At 43.3% G+C, this 13886-nt stretch overlaps 1 protein-coding gene and 1 long non-coding RNA gene across 4 annotated transcripts in view; one reads left to right on the plus strand and one right to left on the minus strand.

Annotated features, from left to right (window-relative positions):
* The window catches only part of LAMB4 (laminin subunit beta 4), a 93051-nt gene that overhangs the window by 64500 nt on the left and 14665 nt on the right, over nucleotides 1–13886 (minus strand). For 2 of the 3 annotated variants that reach the window (XM_053258377.1, XM_053258379.1), the window contains 2 exons: nucleotides 3753–3885; nucleotides 1694–1767 (listed from right to left, as the gene is read on the minus strand). In XM_053258377.1, the coding sequence (XP_053114352.1) occupies nucleotides 1694–1767; nucleotides 3753–3885 (207 nt within the window). Of the gene's footprint in view, nucleotides 1–1693; nucleotides 1768–3752; nucleotides 3886–10081; nucleotides 10460–13886 lie in introns of those variants that run through there. The other variant, XM_053258378.1, reaches the window with a different exon arrangement.
* Nucleotides 10939–12293, plus strand: LOC128328413 (uncharacterized). Its single transcript, XR_008309192.1, has 2 exons — nucleotides 10939–11044; nucleotides 11319–12293. It is a non-coding gene; the product is annotated as an uncharacterized LOC128328413 (long non-coding RNA).

Raw genomic sequence — 13886 nt, forward strand, 5'->3', positions numbered from 1 at the left:
AATGTTTTCCCGCCTGGACAGTCCAGTACAAGCACTCAGAAGCCAGTCACATAGATGACAAAATCAGTACTGTTCCCACAGTGATGCACGAACAGGGAGGGCTGAAGCTTTCATGTCTCTGGGCCATAGTGGATGTACAATTGATGACCCATTTCATAGCTTCCTCAGAGATGCACCCTTACATTATGCAGTCTTACATAGGGTCAGGTAGCTGACCCTCACTGTAGTTTCCCACAATGAAAGAGTCTAGGGGATGAGGCCATTTAATAGGAAGGTACTACCAAAGAAAACCACAGGGCTCTGTGGGCGCCAGGAGTCAAAATCAACTCAATGGCACACTACCTTTACCTTTACTCTCACTATAATATACTCCAGCAGATAGGTGTCAGATGCATTTCTTGTGACTGACTAGAAAATTCAAGGCTCAATGTTCCTAGTCAAGAGAATCCATCTAGCACTCTGAGGCTGATAACTCAGGTTCTGTAGATCAGGCATTGTGAATATTTCAAAAACAATTTTACATTTACTTACATTGAAAATATACTTATATTACACTGGAGCATCTATTGCATGTCTGTCCAGCACATTCAGGGAGCTATCATGCCCTGTTCAGGCATTATGGAAATGGGGATGTGGTGGTTACCGTGTCCCTAAGAGTGCGCGGGCAAGCCCTGCCCCATCTGTGATGCATGCTAGCCCTCCCCGCACACCTCTCCATGATTACAGTGTTTGTCTGAAGAGACAAATGCTGTGTTTGTGAAGAGATTCTACCTGTTATTAGAATGCTGGGGTAACTCAGAATTCTAATAGTGGGCCCCAGCATTTTAATCATGGGTCTAGCACTCTAATCATGGGAACAACCTTTCCACAACTACAGTATTTCTCTTCATACAAATGCTATCACCGTTGAGTGCCTGGGGACAGGGTTAAAGAATGAAGCCCGGGGGCAGGACTTATAGGTGCACTGTAATGGAAGCAGTACTTGGGTACAGCATCCACAAACAGATGAACACCTGAACAAAGCTTTAGACAAACTTCATTAGCTGACATACTTCATTGTACCTTTAGCTGAGGCACTGAAAATTTAGCTGAGGCACAGAAAGTAGAAGATTATGGTTACAGATATCTGAATACAGATCTTGGCATCATAAAGTCATGTTAAATGCATATATCAAGGTTCTAAACCTTGATATATGCATCATAAAGTCATGTTAAATGCATATATCAAGGTTCTAAAGAGCCCCTGGTGGCGCAGTGGTAAAACTGCCGCCCTGTAACCAGAAGGTTACAAGTTCCATCCTGACCAGGGGCTCAAGGTTGACTCAGCCTTCCATCCTTCCGAGGTCGGTAAAATGAGTACCCAGAATGTTGGGGGCAATATGCTAAATCATTGTAAACCGCTTAGAGAGCTCTGGCTATAGAGCGGTATATAAATGTAAGTGCTATTGCTATTGCTATTGCTATTGCTAAACTTCAGGAGCATGAAAACATATAGAAACAGATCATACTAATATTTATATAGGAAATGTACATTCTTTCTGTAAAATTTAGCGTCTTCCTGTCTACTTTAAATGTAAACCTATTAGGTTTACATTTACTAAAATATTGAACAATTTTAACACAAATGCTGAGATTAAATTAAAAATCACTAGTCTATACAAAACAAATGCTATGTTTGTTTTGTGCTGAGTACCTTAAATGTCAGGATAAGGTGGCTGAACTGAAACAAGTTTTCCAGATCCAGCCTAATGCTAACATGGTCAACACCTGAAAATGAAAGACAGCATTGAGTTCTTTTTTCCGAGCCAAAGATATAACAAACTGCACATAAGGATCCATCTAATACAATCTTTTCCCCTCTCAGGTATATGACTTACTTTCAGCAGAGACAAAATTGAGGGAAAGATAGAAAATATGTGGCACTCCAGAGGTAATTGTCATGGACAGCAGAAGTCTTCTAACACCTCTCTCTGTGACCACTCTCTTAGAAACAACTGGAACTATTGCAATACAATAAGGCAATGCACACGAGCAGCAAAACCCAGGCTAGGGCAGCCTAACCTAGATTTGGCTGCCCATGTGCACTGCCGGGATTGAGCCTGATCCCAGTGCTGCCCGTGTAGAGAGCTTGACTTTTAACCCCAGCCTTTAGCCAGGGTTAAGGGCACAAAGGTACCTTTAACCTTGGTGCCAGGGTTGTGTGTATGTTTGGGTTTAACACAGCCCAAGCAGACACAGAGAAAGGCACCTAGAGTGCTCATTTCACAGGGGTATCGCACACTGCATTGTGGGATATCTGGAGGCTGGGATGCATCATCCCCGCCTATGGAGATCCATGCTGCATGGAATAGTGCAGATCATGTGGGTGTGCGATGGTGTGCCCACAAGAAGGCTATAAAATTCTTTATATCTTTTCATTAATGGCCTTCCTGTTTCTCTAATACAAAATGCTGCACATTCCACACATTCAAACATCTGGCTGATATTCAGCACAATAAAAATCGAACAAAATCATAGGCGATACATATGAAAGAAGAATACAATGGGAAAGTGTCCAAAACAAAAGTATCAATATTGGCTGTTGAAAGGAATTTAATAGATGCAACATCAAGGAAGCACTGTTCATAGCACAATTGAAACCTAATATTAATGTTAAGGATGAGATGAAAGAAGCCATGAGAGACATTGGTCACTGAAAGAGTTAATATCCTATCTGCAAAAGGTCTGCTCCTTCCCTCCTCATGTGTTATCTGTTTGCTGCTTTCAGTTCTGTATTTAAGTGCCTTCAGCTGGCATGCTAAATGTAGTACTGAGGATGATGTATTGCACCAAAACATTTGCTCAGTTTTGTTTTAGCTTACATGTTTTGTGTGGAAATCTATAGATTTATTATTAAGAATAAAAAAAATAGGGCTGGAGATATACCAGATATTTAATCACTGAGCCATTTAAAATGTGATACTGGCACTATTTCTATTTCCAGATCTATTAATTAATTTTATATCTATCTATCTATCTATCTATCTATCTATCTATCTATCTATCTATCTATCTATCTATCTGGTGTAGCAAAATGATTCAGTGCATGCGGAGTGTGTGATATTATTTGTATAGGAGCAGGAGAAAGGGCATTCCAGGAATGATTGCTCTTTGCCATGTCTGCCAGCAAAGACATGGGGGTGGGGGGAGGAAAATAAAGTGGGTGTTTGGGAGGCAGGGGCCCATCTTCACTTCTTGCTATGGCCCTGGTAAGTGTATTTTATGTGTGTTGAACGTAATGTGTACATATCAATACATGTGTACACTGGCTGACATACTCAGGAAAATTACTTAGATTATTAATTTGATTGCCTAACTTGTCCCTTTAATTTCAATGGGACTACTTTGAGTGATTCTCCTGAGTATTTTAGCCACTGTATACAGATTGCACATTTGATGAACATAACATGTGGGCTGGGTTCATGACATGTTCAAACAAAAAGCATGATTTCATATTTCAGATAACTGAAATCTATATTGCATGCAATTATTGAAAAGAAGCACTGTTAAGCTACGCAGATATCATTTTTGATGTTAGACTTCAAATGATGAGTTGGTTTTATCAGACAATATTACAAAGTGATATAAATTCCCCAGCCAATAACATGCACACAGGACAGCAGAACACAGAAAGTATGGTTTCACTGATGACACTGTAAAATGGTTTTTGAACAAAGACTACAATAAAATTATATTAATGGAAGGCTGCTCACCATTTTCAGACTGCCACCACTTCTTCCGATTGGGCTCAAAAGTCGAGATAACATTTTCAATCAAGTGACTATTAGCCTGGAAAATGGGATTATATGGATATCTGGAATCACAGGTGAAACATTTCTGCTCATCCTAGGAAAAAAAGTATAAGCAAGACAAATGACTAGCATGAATCTCTTGACTGATCATTTTGGAGGTTCAACAGTGCTTACCTCTTAGCAGAACTGGCATTTGAATTTCAATTCATAGCCTCTTCCTGCAAACAGTGAGTTTTTTACACACAGAATTATCTGAATGCAATGAGTTAGTATAGTGTATGGCTAACAGCATGCACTATTTGAATTACTAACAGGCAAATCACTATCTTTAAGACTCCATCTGTAATAAGAGGACAATAATTTTAGCCTACCTTACAAGGCCCATCAGAACAAAATTCAGATAACATATATGAAATATTTTGGATACTTGGGAGAAAAGCTGTCTGTGTATGTATATATACCACCCTGTAGAGTGCAGGCTGCAAATTATTAACATAAGCCAGACAGAAGTCAGACAGAACATAAGTCAGACAGAACCTGAACTGAAGCTTATTTTTCCAAGAACAAGAAAAAATCTGAACAATTATTTGAGAATATTTGTTGAACTCAAACTCAACACACAAAAACCAAAACACAACCAGGATTTCAGTTTATTAGATCAGAATATGTTCAACTAGAAAAACAAAACCAATAGTGCTTGGCCCCAGTCATCAGAAAGCTCACGAAAACATAAAAGCAACACCAGAGAGGGTTTAACAGTTTGGATTTGTCTAGGCTTCTATATTCTGCCATCATTAAGGGCTGGGTAGCTGTGTGGAATGGTTGAACATAACATGTGAATGTGTACATGCTTTTCTTTAACTTTGATTTTTAACTGAAGGATCAGCACATGCATAGTTCTTTAATAAAACAACTGTTTTATTAACCTGTTTTATTAATTTAATAAAACAACAGTTTTATTAATCTGCATGTCAGCCAATGCATTTTTATTTAAGCTTCAAAACCTTTCTTTCAATATCATGTCATTATCCAAGACTAATATAGGTTTTTTCTTTTGTTCACATTCCTATTTCTCTCCCCTCTTCCCACTACATTTCCCATTTTGTTCCTGTAATGTTGCAGGCTTTTCTGTCTTTTAGGCATCTTGGATTGATTAGGATATAAATCACTTTATTTCAAATTAGTATGGCAATCTGGATATTTTTTTTTAGTTCTTCCATATGGAACATGCACCACTTTGGTGCACCAAAATATCTGCTAAATGTTTATTGATCTGAACTGATCCTGAAGTTACAATCCCATGTACACTTTCTTTGGAGTAAGTGGGGTTTGCTTTTGAACAGGAACATAGGATGCTGCCTTACACCAAGTCAGACCATTGGTCTATTTAGCTCAATATTGTCTACATTGACTGGCAGTGAATCTTCAAGGTTGTAGGCAGGAGTCTCTCCCAGCCCTATATGGAGATGCCAGGGATTGAACTTGGAACCTCCTTCATGAAATGCAGGTGCTCTATCACCAAGCTATGGCCCATCCCCATGCATCAGATTATCCTGCAAACCAGAACAACCTCAACTACAGCTGAGCCAACAGTGGGAACCCCTGTGACTTCCTAATTACAATTCCCTACATGTGAAAAATAACTAATATACAATAGAAAAGCGTTCCCCACCCCCTGTTTTTTCTTAAGATTAAACTCCTTTTTGATCCTAATCCAAACTGAAGAACTCAGAAATAAGAACAACCTGTTCTTAACTAGTTTTTTTTCTGGAGGAGTGAAAAGTTTAAAGCGATGACAAATGATTGAGTGTAGGACTCAAGAAGCAGTTTGCCTTGAGGTCAAGCAAGGTTTAGCATAGACATTCCTTTATGACAAATTAAAAGCATTTGTGAATGATTACTGGAACGGTGTACCATTTAAATTCAGAGATTCTTTAGGGATGAAGGAATAAAAAAATCAAACTCAGAAATTTTGGTGTTAATTATTAAATACTTCGTAGATAATTGTTATCATGCAAGTACATTGCAATGTGTCTAAAGCTCTATTCACACATTCTGTTCAATGCACATACAGATCTGTACACAAAAAGTGTTTTCAGAGTAAGATACAATTTGCACCCGACCCAAAGGAGACACGGACACGTATACTTTTGGTGGCCACTTTATTAACATTCCAATTGCCGTGGAGTTGTCAGGCATTCAGCTGGGATTGGCCCTCAACCTCCAACAGTGTGGATCCTCACAGGTTGGCCACGCGCGTGGCCACCTTGCCCTAAAGCCTAGGGCGCTGGCACCTTGGCTCGAGGCGATTCGGCTGCCGTAAAGCGGGAACGCCCTTCTCAGCCGATCTAATGTCAGGTCCCTGCCGCCAGCGCCACCCCTCCGATGCTGTCCAGCCATACGGAAGGATGCCGCCAACGGCGGGGTAGGAGTTGAGCTGCATCCCCGATCTGTCAAGCCTCAGGGGATCAGAGCCTCCTACTTGAAGCCAAACGCTTACCTCAGGTGCCGCACCAATTATTCCCCAGTTTTCCACCGCACTGTACCTGCCACTGCGGGCGTTAGCCTAGCTTAACGCCCCACACCCTCAGGACCACAGCCAATCCCAGTCTCCAGTCACCCATGCGTAGCCTCATCCTCTCGGGCGAAAGGTGTTCCCCGTCACCCCTGTAGACTGCAGGCTGCGAGAAAAGTATGTCATTGTGTGGTATGCAACCACCCCCCTTGGTGGCCAGAAAACATGCCATTGCTGCGTTGACCCCCCAACTAGCCCTATTGATCCTATTCTGCTTGTGTGTCCCCCCCCCCTCCATACCCTGCTGCGGGATGTCAGGCCAGAGTATAACAATGTCCGGGCACCATGCCAGCACCTCCTCCAGGTCCTGCATGGTCTGCTGCAACAGTGAGAATCCCAGCTGGCTGACTAGGTCATTGACCCCAAAATGTAGCAGTGGGATATCTGGCACCGGATTCTCCTCACAGAATTCACACAATATTGGCAGAAAGTGGGCCCTCCGCATGCTACTCCTTCAGTGCCACTCCACAGAGGCCCATTGCCCCAGGCCCAACTGCGTTCCAGGTTCTGCGCCCTGCGCCCATTTGAATGCCCAAAGAACAAAGGAGTGGCCCAAGACGAGGCCTCTGGCCCGCTGTGCCAGAAACATCGCATGGCTGAGACCCAAGTCCCAAACCACTGTGTGCTCTCCATCATATTGCTGAGGCCCACATCCTAGGCCAATCCATGTTCTATTCCATGTTCCAAGCCACATGGCTGAGACCTGCATCCAGACCACTGTGAGCTCTCCACCATATTGCTGAGACCCGCATCCCGGGCCATTGGCATTCCATTCCGTGTTCCAAGCCACATGGCTGAGACCCATGTCCCAGACCACTGTGCGCTCTCAAGCCACGTCACTGAGACCCGCATCCCAGGCCATTCCATGCTCGAGGCCACATAGCTGAGACCCGCGTCCCCAGGCCCCTCTGTGAAACCTACCGCTGAGATCCGCATCCCGGGCCAATAGCCTAAAACCCCAAGCCTGGGAAGGCCGCACTCCGACCCACAAGCTGCTCCCACCTTTCAGTGTGCGGTTGATCTGCCATTCAGTATGTAGCTGATCTCATCTTTCTGTATGTGGCTGATCCAGAAGTCACGTGAGTGACCTGGCAGACCCCAAGGGTCTACAACTAAGCAGTTCTGGGAAGGGGGCATACCCCTGGAGGATCACATCACCCTCTAGGTACGCTGCCTGGCAAGGGAGGGTCGAGCTCATAGTATGGGGATCTGAGAACAATTTTACACCTGCGCCGCTGCATCATACTGAATTATTATTATTCCCAATATTTATTTAGTTGTTATTGTTTTAACGTGTTGTACCCTGTTTCCTCCCGAACCGCCCGGGGAGCTTTGGCTCATATCCCACCGGCTTGTAGCCATCGCATATTAGTGTAACACACTTAATTACCCCACTTTTGGGGCAGCAGAAAGTTGTTCTGATAAGTTGAGTTCCTCAATCCTGGTGCCATAAGGATCTTTATGACTGCCCAGGTTCCAGTTTGAAAGATAAAGTGGAAAGAAACTTTAAACGGTAGGTTCTGGCTTGGAATCTCCCACTTCTATCTTGCGTAGTAATCTCCCAATGATTTGGTACGGTTCTTGGGGTTTTTTGGCATCTCAGGTGAAGATGCCAAAAGCTCATGAGTGAGGAGCCTCTAGCAGTTAGTGTGCTCGTTCCTAGGGGGACCAGCCTGCATGGTCAGAGTCACGGGCTTAGGGTCTGGAGCTGACACTGAATCTCTTATTCAAAGAAGGAAGACTCCTGCATTCCTCCCTCATTATAAAGCTCCAGTTCACTGTACAATATGTTCAGAAAGGTGATTGTCTTGGTTAAAGAATTATTTAAATAGGACCAATCCTTTTAATTATAGTTTGTTGCCCAAAGCAACAATTTTGTTAAAAATTAAAAAATTATGTCATTGCAATAGAACTGCAAGGAGGTATGAGGGGTCAGCAGACTCTGGGGTGGGGTGCTCTCCTTTAGCTATCTTGGTCCTATGCAATTTAAGACTTGAAAGCATCAGTGGCGTAATCTGATTGCATTGTTTTATCACCTGTTAAAATCCTAGCCATTGTTTGTTTGTTTGTTTATTTTGTACCTCTTGAAGTTTCCAGAGAGCTTAGGTTTTGTGTCTTCGTACTTCAGACTTCTTTAGTTGCCACACTTTTATTTTTGGCTTTGCGAAGTAGAGCAAAAATATGAGTAGAGAGAGTGGAACAACACTAGAACAGGGAGTCATCCCATGAAACTGATGGCCAGGAAATCTAGGTTCAACAACAGGAAGTACTGTTTTTACACAACACATAATTAATCTATGGAGTTCTCTGCCATAGGATGTGGTGATGGCCACCTGCTTCGATGGCTGTAAACGAGGCTTAGACAAATTCATGGAGACAGGTCTACTAGTCTACCATGTCTACTAGGTCTACAATGGCTACTAGCCTGATGGCTTAGGCCATCTCCAGCCTCAGGGGCAAGATGCCTCTGAATAGCAGTGGCAAGGGAGCCACAGCAAGAAAGAGGGCATGCCCTAATCTCTTGCCTGTGGGTTTCTCAGAGGCATCTGGTTAGAAACCAGGATGCTGGACGAGGCAGGCTTGGGGCCTGATCCAGCAGGGCTGTTCTTATGTCCTTAAAACACAACAAAACCCCTTTAGAGTTTGCTTCAACATCGCTCTATATGGAGAGAAATTAGAGCCACTTAGCCACACAAACTGTAATTTATTTATTTTTTTACACTGTATGCGTTACAATGAGCTTCTGCCCTGTTTTCTCAAAAAGGCATTGACTGCGATTTGCAGGGTTTTTTTGGTTTTTGTTTTATTCACTGTCTGTAGTTCTGCTCCAGAATCTACTTTAACAGATATGATGAAACAGACAACCAGAGCTGAAAGAAGTCAAGCGCCTTTCTATTTAAACAGCTTATGAATGAAGATAAGTTGCCTTAAGGAATGCAAGGCCAAATTTATCCCAGCCCAGGGTATGCATATATTTGCTTCCTGATTGCGATGCTTAAATTGTATGAAATGAACTATAACAATGTAGGTATCCTCTATGAATTAATCTAATATTGCTCTGAAACACCCCTGATTATTACAATCTCATTTAGTGCATATATGGACCCTTTCTCAACTCCCATTTGTGTAGCATAATCATGTGATGACATTAATCACCAGACACTAAAAATAGTTTACTCGGGGTTCCCATATAATGTGAGCAGGGGAGCTAATAAATAAATGAGCTTTAAAATAAATTGCCATTGCAACTATATTTCCATGAGAAGTGGCTGCTGTTTCCACTGCTTGTTTAAATTCACATTATTATTGCATTCTTATGCCACTCTTCATTAAAGTTCCATCATTAATTTCAATTATAAACCTCCCAATTTTTAGGTGTCTATGTCCAGCCATGATTTTCCAGATGGCCCCTGGTTAAAATTTGCAATTCAGGCTTTCACCTGAATATGTTATTCTGGGGCACAGCAGTCAATGTGCAGAGCGCTATAACTTACATGCCAAGAAATATGCACATAAGCAAAAGAGAAGGTAGCACTGAGAGCATAAGGCACTAGGAACAAGGCTAGCGAGAGGATGGGAATAGAAGTACCCAATGGTGCAGAATGCCAGCCCCAAAGGCCCTTCTAAACCCGCCCGGGGGGGGGCGCCCGTTCAAATGCCCCCCAAGGTCATGACTGCCCTCCACCTCAGGTCCGCAGGCCTCCCCCAAACCTGCCATGTCGCAAGCCTGCCGGTATCAGTGCCCCGCTGCCGCTAAACCTGAGACGATGCTCCCGGAGAGCCCTCCTCCTCCGCTGCAGACACTGGCGCTGGTTGGGTAAATGCTGGGTGGGCCGCTGCAGCGGAGCCCAAGGGAAGCCCAGCAGAAGCTGGCAGAAGCAGCCCAGATTACGAGGCGGCCCGAGGCAGGCCGCAGTGCCGGGCTGCAGGGCCCAAGAAAGGCAGAAGTGGGCCCAAAATGAGGCCCCGGCGGCCCTTAAAAAGGCCCGGTGGAGGTTCTGCGAAGTGGGCCTTATATGGCCCAGCAGAAGTCCCCCAAGCAGAAGTTCCCAGTGGCTGCATGTGGCCCCAAATCGGCTGTGGCACCAGGACCCTAGTAGGCCCGGCTGCGTGCGGTCCAAAATCGCCCGCGGCGCCTGGCCACGCTGCAAAGCGGGGCCCTAGCAGGCCCAGCAGAAGTTGCGGGCCTGCCTCGGCCGCCCGCCTATGGGGCTGGAGGGATTAAAGCAGGCATCCACAAACTGCAGCCCTCCAGATGTTGCTGAACTACAACTTCCAGCATACCCAGCCACAAAAAATTGTGTCTAGGGATGCTGGGAGTTGTAGTTCAGCAACATCTGGAGGGCCGCAGTTTGGGGATGCCTGGATTAAAGCCTATAACCACCTCTCTTACAGCCCCCGGCACAGCCTGATTCTCCACAGGCCTGGCCGCATGCTCGCAGCTGGCCTGGGAGAACTGCTTGCCTACGTCCGCTCTCCGCAACTCAGAGAGTCAGACTGAGCGGGCCTCTGCGAGCAGGCCAAAGGCGTGCTCTAGCCCCACCCCCAGAGGAATGCTTGACCAGTGGGAGACAGCTCCCGGTGTCACATGCTCCTCCATAGGGGGCTGGGGCAAACGAGCCGCGCTGCCTAAAGCAGCAGCGATCGGCTGGCGTCCTTCCATCAGCAGTTCTGCAGGGTAAGTTTACTAAAATTCCATTGGATAGCCGAATGTGCCTTTGTGGTGTAGGAGTGGTAACATCTGTTCAACATGTTTTGCTGTACAGGAACATTTCATCACTTACAGGGGTTCTGTTCCTCGCCTACTACTGAGAGTAACAAGGCATTATGCCTATGGGAAAAGGGTGGGGGGTGGGGTTAGGTTCCAGAATGATCAAAAATGTGAAAAAAAACCAGCAAAAAATGTGAAAATAATTGAAACAGTTTACTATATCTTGCTCCCATGTGCTCAGGAATGCCTCACCCAATCCACAGAATGCCTCCCAAACCGTGAAATATTGCTGGGGATTTAAAGAAAGAAAGAAAGAAAGAAAGAAAGAAAGAAAGAAAGAAAGAAAGAAAGAAAGAAAGAAAGAAGGAAAGAAAGGGACCCTCCTGACAAAATGGCAGCTGGAAGTGACCGCCACGGACACTTCCGGCCCTCTAGGAACCGTGGATATGTGGGTTTCAACCCTTTCGTATCCACAGATAATGAAACTGGGTGTCAGTTAGACACCCATGAATACATGAACTTGTGGATATAGAGTCCGTGTATAACAAGGTTTGCCTGTATTGTTCCTTTTATAATGATTGTTGTAATAGATTTATAACTCTCTTGTTACTGGATTTTCCTGGCTGAGAAAGCTCTTGCTATCAGATATTAAGCCTATATGTATTCATTCATTCAATTTATATGCCGTCCTTTCGAAAGTGGTTTAGGATAGTTTACATTTTCACTCACAATGTGGTTAAGTTTTGTGTGGCAGTAGTTAAAACCTGTCAGTAGTTAACAGCAGCTAACAAGTAAAGTAAAGTAAAGTGTGCCGTCAAGTTGATTTTGACTCCTGGTGCCCACAGAGCCCTGTGGTTTTCTTTGGTAGAATACAGGAGGGGTTTACCATTGCCAACTCCCACACAGTATGAGATGATGCCTTTCAGCATCTTCCTATATTGTTGCTGCCAAATATAGGTGTTTCCTAGGAAACATACCAGCAGGGATTCGAACTGGCAACTTTTTGCTTGTCAGTCTAGCATTTCCCCACTGCGCCACCAATAGATATGGTAGAGAAACCTTCTAGTGTGGGAAGTTGGGTCTTACTATGATATTGTAATATTGTTCTGTATCTGATCTATCTGATGGTAATAAATTGATTGATCTGTACAGATCTGTAAGATTTACACATTATGCTCCATGCATGTACAATAGTAAAAGTTCTATATATACTCTGCATTTGAGAAGGACTGTATCCAGGTTCACTATTAAAGTGAACACATGTACATTCATACAAAAACAGGTAAATGTGTACAGACATCTACATCAAGTATCACGTTTATTTACGGTCATAGACCAAGACACAACAAAGCCACATATCCAAGACATAACCATAAAAATGCCATAGCTTTATCTTGTGAACAACTCAAACATCTTTTGCGTCAGTCTGGAAGCTTTGCACTCTAGTAGCTATGTAACAAAATTTTGCTGCTGTATATGAGGTACCTGTGTCATTATCAGAAAGTAAAAACTTAACTAATCAGTCTTCAGACTGTCCCGGAACACTGGTCAGTAAAGGTGAAATTAACAGATGCCTGACATCCCTATAAAACCTACAATTCAACAAAATGTGATTTACAGTTTCAGCTTCACCAGAATCACAAGGACACAGTCAGGCATCCAAAGGCACTGGCGAAATCTTCCAGTAAGCAGGGCTGGCAGACATCTACATAAATGTATAATATAATGTCTGAATAGAACTTATTGTAAACATAGTTGTGTTTTAGTGGCTGTTGTACTAACATTGAATATCCTATAATATTGAAGTAAATAAGAAACCTCTTGCTCATACAGGGCTCCATGTTACTATTGGGGCATTATAGAGCTTTGGATCCCATGAAATATATTTCAATATATTTATAGCAATATATACAACACAGATCATGTGAAGTTAATGTGTTTTGAGTTTTGGATTTGGATCTGGGCTCAATTCACACAAGCTATCAGCATAAGTGTGTTAATTGCTTGAAACTGTGTGGAGACTGCTCCAAAAGGCATGCTGACTGTGTGTAGCCACCAACCATGTAGATCTGTTTTCACCATGCATCTTACAATCTCTCCCCCCACTTTACTTTTTACACATTGGGGTGCTATAGTGAAACTTGCCAGATTTGTGTGATGAGCTGCTACATGTGAACAGTTTGCTATGAGTCATGTTCTCACTGTTGTTCATTTGTATCAGGCACATGGGTTCAAACACAGCTGCAAATTATACTGGGTGGGCTTAGATAAGCCACTACTTTCTTAGCTTCAGTTTGGGTCTCTATAAAATGACTTCCTCACAATGTTGTTGTGAAGATGAAAGAGCTAACAAGGTGCTCTGGTAAGAACTAATCTGCCTAATTTCCTTTCACTATAATCTTCTTAATTGATAATTACCATCCTCACAAGTTAGCCCACTTCAGCCTTAAATCTTTACATGTCCGTCATCTTGAACTGGGGTGGATGAAATCATCACAAACTATGCCGTTGAGGTGTCCCTATGTGTTCCTACAGCTGAAGCAAATTTTGTTCAAACTGGTTAGGAAGTTCACAAGTTAGCCCACGTGTACCTCAAATGTTTACACGTCTACCATCTTGAATTTAGGTGGATGACATCATCACAAACTACGCCACTGAAGTGTCCCTATGTGTCCCTGCAGCTGTAGCAAATTTAGTTTGAATTTATTTATTTAGTTAGTTGATTGATTTCTATACTGCCCTTCCAAAAATGGCTCAGGGTGGTTTACACAGAGAAATAATTAATAAATAAGATGGATCCCTGTCCCCA

This window comes from Hemicordylus capensis, chromosome 5 (assembly GCF_027244095.1).
Source record: "Hemicordylus capensis ecotype Gifberg chromosome 5, rHemCap1.1.pri, whole genome shotgun sequence".
NCBI classification, from domain to species: Eukaryota; Metazoa; Chordata; class Lepidosauria; order Squamata; family Cordylidae; genus Hemicordylus; species Hemicordylus capensis.